The 23109-nt window shown below is 40.4% G+C and overlaps 1 protein-coding gene across 1 annotated transcript in view; it reads left to right on the forward strand.

Annotated features, from left to right (window-relative positions):
- LOC124056853 (caM kinase-like vesicle-associated protein) overlaps positions 1-21143 on the forward strand; it is a 34589-nt gene extending 13446 nt beyond the window's left edge. Inside the window, exons 2-11 of the mRNA XM_046384715.1 lie at positions 12406-12513; positions 12631-12762; positions 14035-14109; positions 14780-14918; positions 15960-16080; positions 16175-16250; positions 16458-16594; positions 16767-16845; positions 18055-18142; positions 18310-21143. Coding sequence (XP_046240671.1) covers positions 12419-12513; positions 12631-12762; positions 14035-14109; positions 14780-14918; positions 15960-16080; positions 16175-16250; positions 16458-16594; positions 16767-16845; positions 18055-18142; positions 18310-18672 — 1305 coding nt within the window. The 5' untranslated portion in view covers positions 12406-12418 and the 3' untranslated portion in view covers positions 18673-21143. The remainder of the gene's footprint in view (positions 1-12405; positions 12514-12630; positions 12763-14034; positions 14110-14779; positions 14919-15959; positions 16081-16174; positions 16251-16457; positions 16595-16766; positions 16846-18054; positions 18143-18309) is intronic.
- Positions 21144-23109: the final 1966 nt, after the last annotated feature.

A 23109-nucleotide genomic window follows, 5' to 3' on the forward strand; every position in this document is an offset into this window, starting at 1 on the left:
AGCCCTGGCCATGAAGTCTCTTCATGCTGTTGAGTTTTATTTGCTCTCCCAGAATAAAAGAGAATTTAAATGAACATTCAGTGTCTTTCAAGACTGGACTTAGATTGAGCTAACAAAATCTAAAACTACTTAACTTGTGAACAATGAGGGCGCCTGTGTACAAGATTTAATCCTTAGCTCCTAACTGGTTTTCATCTGTGACATTACATTGTGCTGATCTGATGCCTTGGAGTGAGCTGGATCGATGTCAGTTCGCCCTGCCTTAGCACAACAATGTTAAACCTTCCACTGCAGTGTTTCTGTTTTTGCTGACTCACTGTTTCGGCTGAATATCAAAATCTGCTCCACCAAAGCTCCAGTTCTGGCAGTTAGTCACAGGACCGAGACAGCAGATCTCTACTGCTCAGTCCTGTTAAAACCCTCGCCTTTTGCCCGATATTATTGACTTGAGCTGAATTTAGAAAATCCTGCAGTTGCATATTATTGTTCGCTTGCTTTTTCTTATGCATATTTTATATACATTTCAGCATAATTTGATTTCTTACATAACATATTTTGAAGTATTTTGCTAAAAAGTGAAGCCTTCACACTGCCCCACTCCCTGCGGATTGAGGCTATTTCATTAACAAAAAGACATCACATAGAATGAATCTAAACCATACAGATACCCACATCTTCATCATGCATGCACTGCCTTTGAGCAATTCATCACAGCACATTTGGTTTCAGTTGCGCTGGACTTCAGACAAAACCCTCCAGATCTGCCTTGTTTTAAACATCAGGCTCCGGGTGCAGCAGCGTCAGCCCCCCCTCTGTCAAAGGCATTTTCATGCTCTGAGTTTCCTATTTTCAGTTCAGTGAAACGATGATATAAGAAGCCTTCTCTCCCTGGTAGAGAATAGAGCTGTTCAAACTGAATGAGAAGTGAGAATAAAAGACGGAGCTAGCATGCAATGCTACACAGAGATACAGTGCAAACTAATGAGAGCATTTGACAAGATATGCTGTGTTTACTTTGCTCGGGGGGGTAAAGGGCAACAGATTGTATGAGAGCACAAGTAGAGGCTGCTGGGAAGAATTTTTTAATTATTTTAGAGTTTAAGTTGTAATCCTTCAGATTTCAGTTCTGGCAGATGGATCGACACCTGTAGCCACTGGTGGTGGTAATTTTACAGATCACATACACTGGGCACAGCAAAACAAACCATGTTTGTTTTAATGAAGAAGTTAAGCTTCAAGTCTGTTGATGACAGAGCACAGTGAGCGGAGTTGGTTACCTTGCTGAGAAGTTAGAGGTTTGAATCCTGTCGCCTGCAGCTCTTCATCCAACATCTGACTGTGGCTGCTTCTTCTTTTTCCATTGCTCCCTGCAGTACTATAACTGATCCACCATCATGCAAAAAAATGACCGTAGTTATGCATTGCCTACATCACATTTCATCTTAAGTCAACTCGTTTTCACCAATTAAACATTTTTAATGTGAAGCTGCAGCATAGCATCAGCAGTAAGTCAACATGGATTTTTTTCTGTATTATCACCACAGACACCCAGTGTTGCAACATTTCATTGGGAACCTTAGATGCTTCTGCAAAGTTTGATGCCAATCTTTTGAGTAAATGCTGAGATATTTCAGCAGATAAGTCAAAATTCTGACCTGGTGGGGGCACGAGATGAAAAGTCAGGGGATTGCCAAATTCATCCAAATTCATTAGTATTCAGCTTCTGAGAACCACGAATGTCTTTACAAAAATTTCAGCACTCAATCGCCAAAAGTAATTTGGCAATAGATAATGGCTCAACAGACATTTTCTTAAATGAAAAGGTTTGAGGTTGTTACTTTAAGCAAAAATGAGTTCTCTTTTTGTGCCTGCAGAAGAGGCAGAAAGATCATATCAGTCTCATACAGACGTACTTTTTTCTTAATGATGAAGCTGTGTTTCATCTTTATGGATGCCAAAGTCAGTCAGTGGATCAGTCCCCCTCTTTGTTCTAAAATGAAATATATGTATAAACTGTTTGATTGATGAAATCATTGATGAGTTGATGACATATTGCACAGACATTCATGGTTCTCAGAGGGTGAGTCCTAAGGACTTTGGTGATTCCCTGGCTTTTTCATGTAGTGTCATGTCCAGTCACAACGCAAAATACATTTTTGCCATGTTATGTGTGTACACCAGTACGCTAAATATAGACATAAAGACATTAAGCCTCTTCTTTGACTGATCTCAAAACTAATCAGAACTTCATTTATTTATTTTATTTTCCTCCAGACTCTGGGCTTTTTCCTGTGTATGTCTAGCTTATCAACAGACAGATTTTTCATTCAAGTTGGAATATTTGCACAGGTGGAGCTACTGGACCTGATAAAATACTGACATTGGTATCCTTCCTGGGATATCATGGCTAAGAGTTGTGAAAGCAGACTGAGGGAGTGGATGAGATTTCATGGCTTTCCCTGCACTTGAGGACTTAATGGAGCCTAAGACTATGGAGCATACAATATATCTGATGCAGAGACAAAGTTTCTCCACTGAGCTAATCTGATTTTCCATCTTTTCAACATCAAGAGATCTCAGTCAAGAAAAGAAATGCTCACATTATTGCAGACAAAACCGTCTTGATCCGAAATCTCTTAGGGTATACCCCTGTGCTCCCCCTCTTGTGTGAAGGCAGGCAGCAGGGACAGGTTAATGTTCTGTCATCTAGAAATATAGCTGTGTTAATAGCCTACAAGGTGTATCTGCACTCTTAACACCCTCTACACACACTATTAAACAGGGACTCAGGGACGATGTCATTAAAAAGTAGGAAACTTTATTGTACAGTGAGTTTAATGCTGTGCCTAACAAGACAATTATGTAATACAGAAATGTCATGAATGTGAGCCAGTGCATACATGTTGGATGATGTGGAGCTAGACGAGTCTACTATAGCCTGAGGTTGCCTTCTGCTGCGGTTCAACTACAGCACAACACATTTCCCTCAAGCTCGCCACAGGAAATAGTTCATCCCACTGTGTGGAAGCATTCATCATTATGTAGTATTATTTGCTTTCAAGTGTTATCAATTTACAGTCTCCTCCTGTCAGTTTCCTTCATGGTCTTTCTTGAATTTACTGCTCATAATTTGTGTCTCTTTTGCGCTATCAGTTACACAGTCAGCACACTGAGGGGACTTCCAATTAGTGTGAGCTTGACAATAAAACCGAGCACGCTTTATTTATCCCTGCCTTTAGATGATAATATTTCATGTAATGTAGATTTTATGCGTGGCAATTAAAGTTTCTGTCCACTGAAGCAGCACAGAGGAACTGAAGGCTAATGGGATCGATGTCGAGGCAAAGGCTTTTGTGTTGTGGAGGAGAAGCTGAGCCACTGGGTCTTCTCGTATAAACAACAAGTCAAGAGGAATTCACATGTTGGCCTGTATCTGCCAATCTTGCAATGATGTGACTTGACTGGGGAATGCAGTGAAACAGGCAGTGTGTAGTCTGTTTTTTTTTCCACAGGTTTTTATTTAAGAATAAGATTTTCTCCAGTGTGCAAGGCGCCAGGTGGCTCCTGTTCTGACTGACGATTTCCCCTGCCTTTTAAACATCCACCTCATGAGCATAATAAAAATTATAACGATAATGATCTTTATTACTAACAAAAATGAATAATGAACACCTTGGACATCCGACGTTGACAGGTTCACTGCTTCTGGCTTGGCCTGTGTGATAATCACCCTGCCTGGCACAAAGATGTCTGCGAGCGCAGCAAACACTTTGACTTTAACAACATTATCTTTTGCACATAGTAACATTAGTTGATGCACAATATTATCAGGTCAGGTTAAGATCAGACGGAAATGCTCCCAAACTTTTGTTTTCCAATAGTAACATTACAGATCTCACAAATGATCTCCTCTAAACCCAACACGCACACACAGCAATTGTTACAGATTAGCTAACATTAACTACTTGCAAAACCTTAGCTTTACATCTTAACACAGCGAAACAACAAAATGTGTATTACACTGTGGCTCTAAAAAATGACCTGTCACTCAAAAACTGATAAGCCAATGGGGTCACACACCTGAGAACCTGCCCGTGTGGCAGGTTTTTGTCAGAATTGCGAACCAAAAGTCACGCAGCAACGCAAACGAGAGAGCTGACTGCATAACCGCAAAGCTGACACCGAACACTCTGACGAGTGAGAAAGAAGCAGAAGAAACCGTAAACAGAAGAAGATAATTATTTTTAAAAAAGCAATCATTTACATGATCACACGAATAATTTGGCCACATGTTATAAGCTTTACTTTTGAGATGACCTTTTTTTTGCCTCAGTGAGTTCACGTGTTTCTCTCTCTCCTTACTCAGTTTTAATTTTATTGTTTCATATTAAATAAGTTTTGTTTGATTATATATTATGCTTCAGCATAAATATGTTGGAGCTGGCTGCACTCTTACAATTAATCTCAAACCCTTGTTGAAAATGTGCTCTTACCGCAGCATGATGTGATTCGCCATATTTACATCAACATTCTCCAGCACTGAACTAAATACTACATAAAGGCACAGGGGTTTTGACAGCCGAGACATTTCTTGAGCTAAAATTAGAGATAGCAACTGTATCCTTTGCAAATAGGAAAGGACACAAATGTCCATAGTATAGTGGAGAATATGGATTCACACTGTGTCTCCACACACGCACACACACACACACACACACACACTGTTCCCTCAGGAAGGATTGTATGTAGCTGTTTTATCAAAACAAGTTGGCCTTTGTTGTCACACACTCTCCCCATAGGGAAAACACTTATGGGCCATCTTACCTGAAGTGTAACATAATGTATTTATAGGCTGTTCGGGTCACGCTGAAGCGCCATTGTGGAGGTCGACAGTGGCCATGCAGCCGTGGGCAGACTACATTTCTAAACATATGATTTAGCATCTCTGGAGGATTCATTTGCCACTGTGACAACAAAAGATTATACAGACCAAACATGGATCTTTTTTTTGTTTTGTTGATTAATTAATTGATTTATATATTGATAGTTATTTGTAAAACACATCAGTAAAGTGCAGCAGACTTGAGTATTAGTTGTTAACAAAATAATATAAATCATACACCAAATATCTACTTACAGCACATTTTAAATGCAGGAACCCCCCTCCCCCCAGGCAAGTCAAGTCCACAATTACCATTCATCCACCAGTAGCAGTGTCAGCTAATTCACTAGCTATTAAAATTAGCAGTTTAATAATTGATGTAAGAAAACCACAACATCTCATATTCACAATGTCTCAATGATTTCCAGGTTAAAGAGAAAAAAAAAAAATAAGCCAGACAAAATGCAGCAAAAGGCCTTTTTTCCCCTGTTTAAATCGGCAGCTTACAGCTCTTGTTAAGTTGCTTCAGCTGTCCTGCAGGTCTTTGGTTATCTGCGTTATACAACCATTTTCTGTGTGGGGAGAGAAATGGAAGATGGATGTTGCTGGTGCTGGTAGCATTCATTAAAAGAAGACACAAAAAAACAGGTACAGTCATCGGTGCACAGTGGACAACTGTGCCGACAGAAATAATAAAGCAGCCACTGCATGTTGCCATCCTGCCTCCTCAGGTTGTAAGACACACCGGCTCTGAGATGTTGTTCACTGTTTTTTTTAATAACATGAGTGTAGCAGTGTATCTACTTTAAAGTTAAATACACTGACTTGTTGAGTTGAGGGCAACTCACCTAAGAAGGGAAAACAAAAGAGAAGTTTTCCCTGATTAAGCTCTCAAGTGTCTCCAAAACAGCTGGTTGCCAAGCAAGTACATACAGTTGCATATAAACGATAAGGACGATACACACATAGTGTAACTAAGACTTACTTCAGCAAACCATCTGTCAGTTACGTAAGGTTCCTCTAACTACTTAACTGGTCTCATCCACATGCAGAAGGTACACTTAAGCGTCAGTATAAGACACACCAGACTTGAAACTTCCTCCAGTGTAAAACCATCTGTGTTAATATGAGATGATCACAGCAACTGTACAAAGCAACATAGACAATCTCAAAGTTGGTGGAGGTGAGGTTTGAATCGACTGAGTCACACACTGGACTTCCACTCAAGATTTGCTTCCTGTGTGAAATCAAACATTACTGATCTTTCCATAAACCTGATTTTGTACTTTCTGCACCTTAACTTAACCAAAGTGGTTTTCATGTTAAACACGTGTTGCAAAGGTTTTATGGCAGGAAGGTTTTGCATGTTGCATACAGAACAACTTGTGTGACTGGTGCTGATATCTGACAACCTGAAGTAAGAACCTGTTGAGTCCTCGCGTCTTCCTGTTGATTCATTATCTTGACAAGACATTTTTCGGAGAGTTCAGCTTCTTGCCTAAACTTTAGGCAATTGATGCTTTTTCCTGTTGTAGATTAGCAAACTCATCACCAGATTCGAAGATCTTAGTAAAGTTTAAGGAAAACTTGCCCCATGGAAATTACACAGACTGGGAAGCTCAAAGGGGTCATCTCTGCAGCTTGATGAATGTCTGGGAGACGCTCATGAGTGTAGGTTTTTGTGCACCATCCTGCCTAATTAAGGCTGTGCTTTTTATGTCCCTGCTTTGGAGCAGAAAAATGCTACAGTGGTGTTGAGAGGGCCGTCCTTTTACAATACATGTGTTGTGATCCTGCACTCTCGCTTCCCCTTTAGAAGCTATCGTAGGAGGAGGCTCTAATTTGCCTTGTCAGTCTTGTAAAGTGTAAGGTTAAGCCTGTGGTGTCGCTGCAAGCAGTTCACCATCGTGAGGCTCCAAGTGTGACCGTGAGAGAGGGACGACGCAGGAAGACAGAAGGAAGTGGGATGGAAGTGAAGTGGACGAGAGCGAGGGTTTTCTCAAGCTCGCGCTCGGCTGCTGAAGAAAACACTGCAGTGCTTTCACGTTCAGTGAGGAAGGCAGCAATATGAGTCAGAGGCTTGTTTTGCATTGAGTGACAGTGTGTGATTGTGATCATTTTCTAAAGGAATGCTTAGGGTCCCTGGCCTTGAATAATTCCTTGAAAAACACATAAGGCTGATTGCATAGCCATCCGATCATCGCAATCCTAGAGAGGTTTGCTGTGTGTGAGGCTGATGCAGACCCTGACAAGCATTGCAGGGTACTGAACTGGGACTAGAGGGGGGCTGTGGAGAGGAGGCTGGTAATTATTACAGCACTGCCATAGCTGCCATGATTCTGCTCCCAGCACACTGTTAAGCAGGCACCTCGGGACACGGCTATTCCTCGATACAAGAAAGACACAAACCACAGGCCTGGTGAGACACACCGTGGAAAATTCCATGAATAATTCATTTAATTGTGCCTGCGCCCACTTTTGAAAACCTTTGCCACTGTGTTTATTCTGATCTCTCTCCACGTGTGCTGCTGATTGAAGCAACTTTCCAACTCTACATTTCTTTCTACACATCTCTGCTGCTGTTACGCTGCTCTTCTCGCCCTGTTGTAGACCTCACAGCTCCACTCTCTTCTTCTGGCCCTGCAAAGGTTAAAACAGCAAGCCTAATATGCTGCATTACAACTTTAATTAGTGCAGTAAAACACCCCTGACACAGTGCAAGCAAACATTTATGTCAACAATTCCAAGAAGCCATTTCTCTTTAAAGTCAAATGTAAAAAGACATAATTCTTGTGGGGTGCAGTAATCAGGCAGCGTGATGATGTTGCAGAATGTTGTTTCTTCTTCCCCAGTGAGTCGCTGAGAAGTGCTTCCATTAATACATAGAGGCACCATTGAGTTAATGCAGTTTTTATAGTTTACTGTGAAATAATATACATATAAAGCCCTTTGATTCACCCATTAGGAACTGATTGAATAGATAGAACTATCTGTTAAATAAATAATAAATAAAACATTAATTTGCCACTGTTGTCAGAGGCTCATTAGATTTATTGTGTAGCATCAATATTCCACCTTGAGTATAATGTTCGTGGAGTACATCTCAGTACTAATGGGTTGTCTTGGCCCTTGGTTCAGCCCTTCATCCATAAAAGTTCATTCAGAGTCTGACAGCTTTGGTGTTAATGAGGTTTTGCTGTAAAGCAAGCAATACTAATCATTAGCATATTTATATTTGCCTGTTGTTGTACCTTTGGAGCACAATAACTACAAGCGCAATATTACTTTTCAGTCAGAGTGAGTCTCCATGTGGTTAGAATTTAAAATGAATCTTATAAATAAATCTGATTATAAAAAGCAAGCGGCTGTCTGAATGTAGTATCTCCGATCATAGAGGGACTACTGTACTTCACTACTTGGTTTTTACAACCACATTGCAAAGCCTGGTCGAACCTGTTACAATAAACTTCTCGGTTTGAAATCTTATTGAAGTGTAACTGTAACCCTTGTATTGTTTAAAAGCTCTTTTACTTGACCCTGGTTTCCTTTCAGCATTGCCTGAATCTGAGGGATATCAGGTCAAGACAGAGCTGACATGCACAGAGTCCACAAGAACTTGCTTTCTTGGTTTGTGACATCCTGCATATAGTTTGCTTCTAGTTCAATTAGCACAGTCTCCTTGCAAGGTCTATTTGTCTCTTTTGGCAGGAAGAGATAGCGGGAGCATTTTTCTCTCCCTGAGCTCTTGTTGCCTTGCCCATTTCTGTTGACCTTATATTTGCCTTTCTGCTGAAGGCACAGTGCAATCACTGTCCCTTTGGCATTCCCAGGAGATCAGCAGGGATGTAAGAAAATGAATGCCAAGGATTTTATTTCCTAAAAGTTGTAGAGTCTGTCGGGGATCAGGCTCCAACCAATCCCCAGGAACAGACTGAGCGACAGTGGGAGGACGAGATGGTGTTTTAGATGGCTGAGCCAAGTCTTATCAAAACAGAATTACTAATTTGTCTAAAACATTAAAGAACTGAGCGGACTCCTGGGAATCAACACAAAATAGTAATGTGGAAAAATGCTCATTTCAAAGTTTTCACCAATTATCAACACCATTTCCTGGTTACCTTTCCACCCAAAATAATCCCCAGAAGAACCTCTAGCATTAGATTTGTGATTGCACTCATTGGTTTTGAATATTAAACCACTTGTTGCTGCAAGCAAACAAGTGAAGTGCCTAGAAAAATCTGAGTGTGTATCTGTTAGATTCATCTGACACAGAGCAATACTGGCGTACATTTGATGTTGTCTTTCGGGCTGCTTGATCATTCTACTCTAAGTGTGATCTTGACCAATTGATGGTGAGAGTGATCCAAAACAAGTTGGAGGCCTTCAAGCCCAAATAATGAGCTGGAATTTGCTAAAGTGCTCTCCAGTATTTATTAATGAATCTCTGTGGGTTTCTCACAATATTAAGGTGCTTGTCAAATACATGGATATATCCTTCTAAGTCTGGTCCTAGAGTTAAGGCCAGACTCCTTCCTAGCGTTCATATTGTGTTGTCCCGTTCCTCTCATTCAGCATGTTTAAAAAGCAATTCAATTCAAAATTTAAAGCACTGGGTGCATAGCACTGTGGACACTGTTGGCATGCCAAGGATACACGCATGGGTACAAGCATCCTTGAAAATTCTCTGAGCGATGGACTTGGTAGAATTTGAAGGATCCTGGACATCAGAACAGCTTGAGGATCCATATGATATTTTATTTGGCAAAGCCCATTCTGCAACATACAATGTGTAACTGTGTTTTAGAATAAGGCCCATGTAATCCAGCATATTTTATTGCTCAAGTGAATGTTGTTTATGTCGAATGTAGTTTGTACATAACTGTTTGGACTTGGACACGGTTTTGGTTCACTTCAGCGAATCTGTAATGGCCTAGAGTCAGCACAAGTGTGATGCATGGGGTCTGATCTTTATTGCGCATCCTCATTAAGGGGCTGTTGAGCCAGAGGGAGGATGAAAGAAGGACAGAGACAGAGATGAAAACAAAATAGTCAATAAAAGATTCCCAAAGACGAGGAAATGCTTGTCTGTCTCTGAGAAATTTCATGGTGGGATTAGTGCAAACAGCTGCTCCCTCACATACGAAAAGGCTTACCATACCAAACAGATACCTGCCATTTCCCCAAGGCGTATCTCAACATTATACCATAGCAGCAGGTAAAATAATCCCCCTTACTGCTACGTTAAACAGTCTTGACACAACGAACACTGCTTTTAGCCTAATCCTAAGCTTCACCCAGACGTGAACGCTACAAAAGTTTCTCACTGATTTCAACAGGTACAAGAAAAACCTCAAATGCTCATCGGCTTGCCTGGCCGGAGGAGCGCTTCGCTTAATAAGCCCAAAATCTTTATCGCTATCCATCTTCTATCCTGTAAATCTTCACTGTATCTGCAGAAAATCCGTTATGTAGCGGAATGGCCCCATGTGGGCCCTGCCAACAGACACCATAAAGCATTGCTAGACATCGATTGGTTCTTCTCTGGCAGATAACACTCTGAATATGAGGCCATAATGTTTGAATGTTGCGGATGGTAGTCAGTCCAAATGGGCCCATTATGCAGCCTCTGTTATATGATACAGCCAGCATCCTGCTCTTTCTACTTGAAGTGCTTCAGATATTCTTCATCCATGATGGCGCGTCACACTTTTGGGAAAATGGCTGAGCAAGATACTTTGATAAAGTACTTTTAGGTTTTTGCTGAACTAATTTGCCTTTGGATTGTGAAAGCTTTTCCAAAACCGAAAAGGCTATGTTTATTATTAGTTGTATTCCCTCGTTAGATTTATTACATTTTATCATCACCAGAATTGCTCTTTCACTCTCCTTTTCTCCAGTCTAGTCGCAGAATATAAATTTTCTAGTATAATTTAGGTTTTTCCTGACATGGTTTTTTTAAAGCATAGCTTCTGCTTACTTGCTCAGACCTAAGCCACTGGCCTTGCAGAATTTACCTTTTCTTCTTTGTGGCAAAGCATTTACCACAGAGAGTACACTGAGTATGAAAGAGAGAGATAGATAGCCAAGAAAGGTCAGTTCCTCGCACTGACTGAATAACACAGAAGTCCAGAGAGAGCAACGTTTTCTCAAGGCAATATGACACGTCTCTGTGCTGAGCCTCATTCGTTTAGACTGGAATACGAGCGGGTTCACAGAGCTACAGTGAACAGATTGCCCTTCTTACACATAATGCTATACTTCTCACGCTGGCTGCGCTCATTTACATGTGAACATCCATCACCCAGACTGTCCTCGCAGATGGATCTTGTGTGGCTATGAAATAAATATTTCTTACACTTTATTCATTTGGAGAAATTTTGCTGCACCGCCCTGCTTTATATTCACACAGCTTCACATAAAGAATATTCACGCCACTTCAGAGCTAGTCAGTAAGGTGGCAGTGATGCACTATAGTATTATTGCAGCATTACTGGAGTAATAAGCAGAGCAGTGCCTTCATCATCGGTGATAGAGGTGACAACCTCTTTCCTCATGATGACTATGTAACTTCCTGGAGTCAGTCAGACTGTTTGTCCTCATTCTTTCTCCCTTTTTCTCAACCACAAAAAAAGGAGAATGTGTTTTTTCTGTTGTGCTATAGTGTGTAGACTAGATTCTATGTTTTAGCTACACTGCTCCCATTCATACACACACGCTCACACAAACATGCACAATGTTGTATAAGCAGGAGAGGATGTTGTATTTTTGCATACTCCAGTTGATATCCTATTTTTCTTAGCATCTGTTGCAGCACAGGGAGAGAAAATGAAGAAAAAATCTTCCTTGGAAACAGACAACTCTAACTATAAAAGCTTTAATTTTCAGTAAGAAAAAAAAGAAAAAAGGTGCAGTAAAGTTGCAAAGGCTGATCTCAAATTTCACTCCATGCTGTTTGAGAGAGAGTCACAGGGAGGCTGTACCGCAATTAGGTGTTCAAGTGTTGGTGCAGAGCTGGTAAAGTACTGTAATTCCTCTCAGGGTCCTGGGCTGCTCTGCCTTTAATTGCTGGCTCCCTTTCTTGATTAGAAATGCTTCACTTGTTGCTGCAGCAGCCTCACTGGGCTCTCAGACCACATTAGCCTCTGTGCCTTCTGCTCCCTGATCCCCATTGTTTTCAACTTTCACCCCACAGAGGAGCACTGGTACATTCAGTCCAGACTTCTGCTTCACCGCAAAAAACATTCCCTTCACTGTTTTAATACTTACATACATTAGACAAAGCTGAGCCCACTATGGCTCAGCCCTTCATTAACGCAGGATCATGAAAGGCTCTGTTACAGTAATTGAAACAATCCACTGCACTCGCACTGCCTCTGGTGGCTCTTTAGCTCTTGCACTTTTGAAAGGCTTTCGTAGCATTAATGAAGTAATTCTTTATGACTGACTGAGGGACGGCCACAGTTCATTTTTCATTCCAAAGTTATCAACCTCTTCTGTTTCTCTTTCTGTTTCTCCTACCACAGGTCAGGAGTGGCCATGCCATTTGGCTGTTTGACAATCGGGGAAAAGAAGGATTATAACAATCCTTCAGACGTGACAGATAAATATGACATGGGCCAGCTTGTTAAATCGTGAGTGTTTCAACAGTTTCTTCAGACATCATCTATACAGATTTCTGACTGACGTTTTATCTTTTTCAAGACACCCTTACAATCTGTGTTTGTATCTCTGTAAATGCTTCTTTTCAGGGAGGAGTTCTGTGAGATATTCAGGGCCAAGGACAAAACCACAATGAAAATGTACACATGTAAAAAGTTCCTGAAAAAGGATGGAAGGAAAGTCCGCAAGGCTGCGAAAAATGAGATCCTCATCTTGAAGATGTAAGTTATTCACTGTGGTAAATGTTCTCCAGAGTCTTTATTTCTGAGTTAAATACTGCATGATTAGTTTGTGATGAGACTACTTTTTTGTTTTCCCTCTTTGCTACCCCTTGAATACTAATTTCACAGACAATAACAGTTTTTGTGATGAAAAACAAAAAAACAAATCGTGGTGTTTGCTTCATTAAAAAACAAAACAAAAAAAAATGAGTGAACATTAGTTTGCTGAGAGCTCGCACACAGCTGTTGTTTTGTATCTTCTGCCTTGATGTATCTGAGACATATTTTCTCATCTTCTCTGTAATTATTTTATTTGCCAACAAACATAATCATCAACCTAATTGTTTGATTGATATTGTCAAAGGCAGGGGTTAATTGCTGTCAAAACATAAAATGCAGTCTGAAAATGGACAATATTGGCATACAGGAGTTTTGTTTTTTTTTTGTTCTTTTATTTGTATTTTTTTGGACAAACTATATCAGCAAAAAAAAAAAAATATCCAAGCAGAGTATTTTAAATATATGTCTACATGGGATATTTTATGGTTCATTTTGTTGAACAGTGATACTGGAATGAGTAGCCCAATCCTATGGAATTTTTCTGAGGTTTAGATGAATGGACTAATGCATGCAGTACACTCACTCCTAGTTTCATTGTATACAAGCATACAGTGCTTACAGTAGCATTCAGTGCAGTGGCAATGCACTTATGAGCTGCAAAAACGACTCCACTGCCTCACGGTACCTGCTGGACTATATTTATTGTCCACCATTCTATTCCAGTGTTCAAATTTTAATTTCAGAATTTATATTCATGAGCTCTTAGAGATCCCAACAGTGAAACAAAAAAGAACAACACTGTGTAGCTTCAAATATTATAGCTTGAAATTCACCATGAAGTTGCCCATCTGGTACTGTGGTTGGATGCAGTCATCTGCTCTTCACCATGTTGCTGCATGTTTGTCTCTATGCCCACATGGATGCTGCAGATTACAGAAATTTGGCTATCTATGGATAGGCAGCTGTACCTGCAGGTCTCAGTGTTGTGAAGCAGTTAACTGCTTATGTTTTGCAATTCTTCATGGTCTCCCTCTGTTGGCCTGTTGTATGCTATTGTATGATGTTATTCACGAGCATTAAAGCAGGCATTCACATTATTCCTCGAACTGAATGAGTGATGCAGACATCATCTTCTATACGACTCCTGATATCATTCTGTCTCTTTGTGTTTCTCTCTCGCTATGTTTTGGGCTTTGTGACACATCCCCTCAGGGTGAAGCATCCCAATATTCTCCAGCTGGTGGACGTCTTCGAGACCAAAAAAGAGTACTTCCTCTTCCTTGAACTGTGAGTTCAGATGTCTGATGAGCTGAGGGAAAAGGCGCTCTGCTTGTCTTTGCAGTCGCTTGGGCCTGCTGAACTCAATGTGTTGATTATACACTCGTGGGGAATGAGCCGTTGTAGCCTGAGGCCTGGTAGATATGAGAACAGCTCTGAACTCCCCTCATTTGGTATTCAGATATTGCTTTCTAGCTGCTCCATTCTCATCAGCATGTGTTCTTGGGGAATTTGATGCATCTCTGCGTGTGCTAAATGTATGCTACTCGTCTCGTCCTTAGAGAACACTTGATTAGCAGGTTTAGGAATTCTGTCTAGAAAGAAAATAATCAAACTCATAAGAAACATCTGTGGGGTAAAGATTAAAAAAATTTCCCTTTAACAGGTGTTATGTGTTATGTAATCTTTTCAGAAATGTTTATTCTTGGAATAACTTCATTAGCATTTCACTGTGAATATAAAATCTAAAATTGCAATCAGAGGTTTCTATATTGTTCTCCTTTTGGCTTTTTCTGAATAGCTGTGAGTTTAGAGCAGATGGAAACCTGGGAAGGGGATGACAGAAAGGTTCTCAGTCATATTTAAACCAATAACAATGCGGTTACAGGGTGTTCTTCCACTACTGAGATAAAAAAAAAAAACAAGCATATAACACATTGTGGACTTTCATTTTCCACAGTGCAACAGGCAGAGAGGTATTTGACTGGATCCTGGACCAAGGTTACTACTCAGAGCGAGACACCAGCAATGTGGTTCGCCAGGTGTTGGAGGCTGTCGCCTACCTGCACTCCCTGCGTATTGTTCACAGAAACCTCAAGGTAACATGCCACAGTAGCACAGGATTTAGAAAATATAGCCTTGGCTGTTGGCAGAAGTAAACAAGTCACCATTAACTGTGGTGGGAACTCACTGTTAACCTGAACAATAAAACTGTAATTTAACCACTTATACCCACAAAAATGTCCAAGAGATTCTATAGAATCAGTTATGCTGTAAATCCAAATGTTAATGAAACAAAGACTCCAATCTAAGAAGTGCAAAACCCATCTCGCTCATTGCTGTTGTCAGCTTCTCCAGCGACAAACTTCAGCAGAATCCACAAGCTTTTGCTCAGTGAAATTAATATCACATAAATTCAACTGAGCAACCTGCTTATGGTGCATATGTTTGATGGTGTAGATCAGCCGATCAAAGCCAGCATCACACTGTGATGGCTGCCTGCAGTGTCCTGTTGGCTTGCAGATCCCTCGCAAGCTGAACCATAATTTTCAGTTTCCAATTTCAGATTTGTGGTGCAATAGACAACACAGATTCTCCTGTGAGGAAGACTATCAATGTCTCACACAGAGGACAGCCTTGTGTTAAATGGGAATGAAAGTGGGTAGCTTGCCTATAATGCTAAAAGTGTGATCGGCACACCCACAACACGCTGGGCAGGGGACTCAGAGTTCGTGAAAGGACAGCTCTTAATCTTGCTAGTCTGCTATTCAAAGCATGACCTTGACTGGCTTCTCTGCCTTGACACCTCTCATGTCTCTCTGTACAGGACAGTCAGTTAAAATGTAAATCAATGCATTACTTAAGTGGTAACACATCAAGATCTGGTTGAGGAATTTAGCTTTAGTCCAGTCAGAATAAAAACTGTCTCTCATTTGATTTGATTCACTTTAATCTGCGTTGGACAATTAAACTTTCGGAGATTCAAGTCCTCTCATTATACTTCTGTCAGAAAGTGATCTCACAACTGAGGTTTTAGCTGTGAGTTGTGTTCACCAGATGATAAACTATGGAAATGAATACCTTAGATATGAATATTATATGAACTATTGTCACTGTAATGTGTTTTTCTTTTTTTTTAGTTGGAGAACTTGGTCTATTACAACCGCCTGAAGCACTCTAAAATAGTCATCAGCGATTTCCATCTTGCCAAGCTTGAGAACGGACTAATCAAGGACCCCTGTGGGACACCAGAGTACCTGGGTGAGAATATTAATTTGCCAAGTGGCAAGTAAGACATTGTTACACAGGCATCCCACTGGCGGATATGATGTGACGTATCTGTGCTCTTGTGCAGCCCCAGAGGTGGTTGGCAGACAGCGATATGGCAGGCCTGTGGACTGCTGGGCAACAGGTGTCATCATGTACATACTGTAAGTTGTGACATAAAACATGAAGATAGAAGGTCATTACTGGTAATATAAGAGATAAGCTCCTTACACCCCATTTGGGGAATCGTTTTGGTGAAATTCAGACATGGTTGATAATGATAAAGAAATAATGTGATATTGCATAATAAGCTTTGCTTATATATGCAGATATTTTTTGACTCTTCGCTCTTTTGTTTCCTTTCACCTCAGGCTGTCAGGCAACCCTCCCTTCTACGATGAAACCGATGACGATGATTATGAAAACCACGACAAGAACCTGTTCCGAAAGATCCTGGCAGGCGATTATGAGTTTGACTCTCCATACTGGGATGACATCTCTGATTCAGGTACTTTGAGGGTAAACTTAACACTGTGAAGGAACACAAAGACAGCTTGCTGGGTAACCATTTCGAATTTGAGAGATTTTCTCCATTCTTACCTCTGTCATATTTACACTCCCCATCCTAAGGAGAGCAAACCTTTTTTTGTTGAGCTTCCTCTGTGATTTTTCTCTGACAGCTAAGAGCCTGGTTGCTCGTCTGATGGAGGTGGATCAAGACCAGAGACTGACAGCCCAGGAGGCTATAAACCATGAATGGTAGGCAACAATATATTGTGCAGACCATCTAAACCAGAGCAGTGTAATCAGACTGCATTAATGTGATCCAAACAGCTATAAAAGAGCAGATTTACTCATCATTTATTAGGCTGCAAGCTGCCAACAACATTGCTGCTTTATTTAACAATAAATCAATGCCGCTTGCCACATTAGCAAACAGATACTGAATGGATTGGTAGAAAATTTAGCAGAGATTCATGGTTCCCATACAACGTATTCCACTGACCCTGGTGATCCAATGACTGTAGTGCCACCATCATGTTAACATTTTCTTCTTCCTATTGAAATGTTCTGATCAATATTGGAAGGATTGCCTTTAGATTTGGTACAGTCATACTCCCCAAGGATGAGTTTGTGCAACACTTTTGTCAATAACTCAATGCCTGAAAAAATAATGGCATTCCTGTGATATTCAGTAATTAGAGTTTACTGGCAAACATTGGCATGCTAACACACTTAAACTTGTACTTGTATATTTTTTGGCTGCTTGGGGTCATGGAAAGCGATTTGTGGATGCAACATTTAAGTTGATATGGTGAGCTTGGTAGCAATCAGTCACATTTACACATCCAGCAGTTATGGAGGAACATTATCAGCCATCTCAAGTCATGTTTGTATCCACCTGGTAAATTTAAGTTCAGTATTCATTGTCTTTTAACTCTGTTTTTGGTCTTTCTCTGTTAAATGACCCACTAAAATGACTGGTTTTTGTACCTTTTTCTCTGAAAACAGCTGCCTGCTGCCACCTAAAATGACTGTTACTACTGTTTTAGATAAACAACAACAGTAGAGTTGCAGCAGATAATAAGCTAAAACTCACTATAATCCATAAAGCCAGGAGCAGTTGATAATTCCTTGCTGGGTCATCACTACAAACAACTTTCACATTGTCACGCTTCAGAGTGCGTTATTTCTTACGTTTCTTGCTGGTTGTTCATTTTAGACTATTTGAAGACATTATTGTATTAAAAAGGCATTTCCATCAAACCACATTTTGAACACAAATCAATTGTCACAGTGGCAAAAAGCGGCAATTTTATCAGGACAATTCTTAATGGCTAAACAGTTCTTGCAGAAAAAACAAACAACTGAGTAATACTGTGTGCAGTGGACGGTGACATCCAAAGATATGGGAGGTGAGCATAAAGCTCTGTTGTGAAAATGTGTTTGTCCCATTTTGTACTACAGGATCTCTGGCGGTGCAGCTTCGGATAAGAACATCAAGGAAAATGTGTGTGCACAAATAGAGAAGAACTTTGCCAGAGCTAAATGGAAGGTAAGACCTTTTGTTCTCTCTTTCAGGAAGTTTTTCTTCACAAAGAGGGAAGTATAATAGTGTACTGCTTCATATTGTGTAAGAGTTAAAGCAAGCAGTAGAGAGCTGATTTTCTTTTAGCAAGTTTTCAGGTTACAGCACCTATTTGAGTTCTCCTCTCCTTACAGAAAGCTGTGCGGGTCACCACCATCATGAAGAGACTGAGGGCACCTGAGCAGAGTGACTCGAGGGCAACCAGTCCTGCAGCAGCTGCCCCAACAGACACCGCAGCTCAGCAGCCTGCCACCGACCCCTCCGCAACTTTATCTGCTGCGACACCTGAGGGAGCGCCCGCTGCCGTCACAGAGCTCCCTGCCAGAGTGGAGATGAACCAGCCGGCACCCGAGGCTGGAGCTGGAGTGGCAGCCTCAGCTGCAGAGCCACAGCAGCCCAGCCTGGCGCCACAGGACGCCGAGCCCACATCGCGTTGTAACGGAGAAGCTTCGACCGCTCTCCATGCACCCACCGAGGGTGGGGATGAGCAGGGTTAGATGCCCCTTCCTCTCCTGTGTGACCTCTGCAGTCCCCACCAACTCCTGCACACTGTACATTAGCTGCTAGCATGGTGACACTGACTCTGCTTCTTTCTCACTTGCAGCATTAGTATCATCTCATGGAGGCTGTGTGCTACCTTTCCTGAGTGCTGCCTTGCTTTGGCTTTCTTTTACCATGTTTTGTGTCTTTTTTTCACTGACCCTCCAGTGTTTCATGTCAGATTATATAAACCACGTCTATCTCCGCAAACTTGAGGTTTTTGGGGCAAAAACAGATTTGCTGTCAAACTGTGGCTTACAGCTAAAGTCTTATTTCTGATTCTTCTCTTAGTGATGAGAGAATATAGGAAGACATAATTGCGTTGAAAATGGCTGTGATTTCTTTTTGATGAGCCAATCTGGGAAAGTTTTCTCTGCCAGTCTTACAAGTGAAGTACTTCTTCTTAAAATCAGGAGAAAAGTTTTGCTTCTGAAATTTTGACCTTGTACCATAATAATCAAGTGCTGGTTCTCACAAATGGAAAAGGTAATATGGTTGTCTTTCTCATCTGTTATTGTCTACACTAACCGATTATTGTGCGTTAAACAATGCTGGTGACTGGGAGTTATTGTGCCCAGTGATGTATTTTGAACTAGGCAGCTTCACACATAAGCACACGCACAAACACAATGTTCCTTTGCTAACTTCCTGCTCAGGAAAGAACCTCATAGCTGTAAGTGTAAACATTCTGTATATAGAGACCTTTGTAGAAGTAGCCAAAACAGCATGCGTTCTCACTTTTATTCATTTTACATTTACAGCCACTTGGTGGATAAAAACGTGCTACTGCCAACCTCGTCACTGGCCCCTGTACCCTCGCCTCCTGCCACAAGCCATGTTAAGGCTAATCTTCTTTTGAAAAGCACACTATACATTACTCTGTCTATTGCTATTGTTCATTTAGCGCCCCAAGCTGTCAATGTAAGCTATATGAAAAAATGTCTTTAAAAAAAGTCATTACATCGCAGTTCTATGCATCCAAATTAATTTGTAGCTTTTCTTTTTTAGAAACGTCACTTCATGGCATCTTTATCCATCACGTTTTTTTTTTTTTTTTTGCTAGGTCTTAGTCTACTTGTATCTACCTTGGTTCAGTCATGTCCTCTGTGTTAGGATATTGACTAAAATGCCATACATGTCTTAATAAATGGTTGTAACTGTAAAACAAAATGTGCATTAATTGACCACATGCGGCTGTTAAGGGAAGACATGCATCATCATTGTGACTTCGTGGTAATGAGGGTCATCTTCATCAATACAGCTTTGCTGACTTGTATTGAACTGATAAAATGTATGGAGCACATGTTTGACATTTCTGAACTTATTGTTTATTTATTTGTTTTTTTTTATTATTTCCCTCTTTGCCTTGTTTTTTACTTTTTTGTTTTTCCAACTTTTTCAGTTGTTTTTCAGCTTATACTTGACAAACAGTAATAACAATCTATCCTTTCCTGTCACTGGTCCCCTCGAGCATTAATACTGGGCTACAGATGGAGTTCTCTGTAATCACTCTAGAGGAAATTGAGCAATATTCGACTGGCTGCAGAAACTGTGATTTCTGGTGTCCTTTTCGATACAGTCCATGTACTTGTAAGTAGAAGTCTATAGTCCTCGCCACCTGTCAGGCCCATCAGGGCCACTAACACAAGGCTGCTGTCAGATAAGTGTGTGTGTGTGTGTGTGTGTGTGTGTGGAGGATGGTGAATAAGACCATATTTGCTCCTCTGGCCTGTGAGTGTCCACATGATACTGGACAATGGGCTCTCATACCCTGGTCACATAAAGACAGCAGCCACTGTCAATCTGATTATTAGATGATATAATTAAAGTATAATATGTTATGACTCGTGCACCACTTTGTCTGACTCTACCCAGTCTGTTGTCAAAAGTATTTACTGTGAACACCTGTGAATTTATATGAAAATGTCCATTTCAGATAAAAAGGGGCTCTGGATAAAACTTAAATTTATTAACCGTAGAATCTCAAGTTTAACTTTGTTGCTACAGTCTTTTATTTATACATGTATCTCCTTTACTTGTGCTACAGTAGATTGGTAGACACACCAATGATTCAGATTATACAACTATATTATTTCTTACATTGTTAAAGATAAATATTTAGATTTTAATGAGAGGCTTAAACAGACGAATATCAGAGATTTTTTTATGTGAATAGATTATTTTATGTGGTCCGTTCTCTTTGTTTAGATGGCAAATAAACACTGTTTAAATACTGTTCCACAGTTTAAAGCAATGCTTTTTTCCAATACATTTCTCATTGTATTTAATATTCATGTCTGTTCATTTTGCCATGCACTTACAGGTGTATTTGTAGATGTGATGTTTGCCAGGACCAGCAGTCACCTGCAGGTCCTGGCTTGCATTTGTGAGCTCTGTACTGTACTTCTTGACTGAGTTGATAACTTTGATGGTAATAAAATTCTAATTCATCTGTTTATTCTTCTGTGGCCCTCTTCATTTCTCGTCGAAGTAGGCAGTCAGTGGATCGAAGAGTGGGGCACAGCATCTCAGAAATGCAAGCTCTGTTAAAGATCTGCAGGATTATTTAGAGAAAATGTGAGAAAAAGCCTGCGTCATCACACTCGGCTTTTCCCCCTAACCCGGAGGACAGCATCTGTGTTACACGGTCTCAATTAGCACAAGCTTAGCACCCATCCTGGTGGGGTGTGAACTCGCATTTGAAGAATCCCAGCAGTGCCATTTGGTGACACTTTCCAGGATACTTGAATTGCATCACACTGGAATAATAATGTGGGAAGCTCACTTTCTAGGCCCTCTGGGGTTTCAATAGGCTTCCTCTTCAGAGATGTTCTCTTTTTCAAGCCCATTGTACAGTGATATGCAGCCAACCATAACCTTACTGGGGCTCAGGGGGATCCTAACTCTGTATCTCTCTGTGTCATTGGATGACTTCATTAAGAATGGTAGGGTGAGAGAAGTGTCAGTTTCCTGTTTGTCTCAACTAGCAAAGTAGAGATGAAAGACTGCTGATCGGTGTCCTTGCCGAGAGGAAGAGAGCATTTTAGAAGGAATACTAAAATATAATATCCTCTGGGCAAAACCAAACCGACACACTAACTAAATTAAAACAGCAGCTAAAATAGCTACTGCATGTTGAGCGGATATGTAGGAGAATCGATACAGAAGTACTTGAGTAACGGCAAGCAAGAATTAATCTACTTACATAACTGACTGGGTTTAACACAGCTCTGTTTATTAGAAGCGCCTCCATCTTTCAGTTAAATCGGTCATACATCAGATTCAAGCTGATGACAATATTCCAAGTGAAGAATTGAGATAGTGATGGATGGATGCATGCAGTATGTGCCATTGATTTATTTGAGTGCTGAGGTTAAAATGCAATCAATGACATCAGTTCCCCTGCAGAAGTCCTGCAGACAACACATGAATGGATGCAGTTTTTCCATTAATAAAATGTAATTAATAGCAGTGGATGTGCTTCATCAATACTGAAACATGTCAGAAGCAATCAAAAGCAAATCAGCCTACAGTAATTAAGTTTTGTATTATAAGACTGGTTGGCTAAATGGGTTAGATGGGATGAGAATGCTGTGCAATTACAATAAACTGTGGTTTACCAGCGAGTGATTGTTACACTTTCTATAAATTTAAATGTTGTAGTGCATAACCACTATTTTCAGTGGAAAGTAACTAAATCAAGTGGTCTGCTTAAGTACATTTTGAGGTTCTTCTACTTTGCTTATACATACACTTCAGTTCAGAGGGAAGTGTACTCCACAGCATTTGACAGCTGATTGTTTTTCAGATGAACATATTTAAAAAAGCATATGACACAAAATGTATATAAAATATATGTGTAAAATAAATGTACATACAAAATCAGCGATCCCCAATCTTTCTGGCTTCTGGACCCTTCTCATGTTTCGAATGTCTATGAGATGCAAGCAGTTCCAGCAAAGAGACATTTCCCCACTGAACTTTGTAGATGGTCTTTCATGTTCACGGCCCAAAGAGATAAAATTATCCAACATGAGAATACAGAAAAGTACAAAAGTACAAAACTGTTTTTTTGTAGTAGAAATGTTTAACCTCTTCCGTGCTTCATTACTGGTAAATAACCTCAAGACCACAAATTTTTCTTGTGACCCTTTGCAGGGACCAGCCTCTGTTTGGGTTACTACTTTAAATGCACTTTGATGTACTTTTACTCAAATCTGGTAGCAGGACTTTTACTTGGTATGGGGTAATTTTACTTGGTGAAAATATCTGACTACTTCTTTCAGCACTGACTAGTTTCATGTCCAACATATCACAGACAATATAACAAGACATATATTCATAACTTTATACATATGGCTCAGTTTATTCTCTACATGTTTTAATATAAGATT

Source organism: Scatophagus argus, chromosome 3, assembly GCF_020382885.2.
Source record: "Scatophagus argus isolate fScaArg1 chromosome 3, fScaArg1.pri, whole genome shotgun sequence".
Taxonomy (NCBI): Eukaryota; Metazoa; Chordata; class Actinopteri; family Scatophagidae; genus Scatophagus; species Scatophagus argus.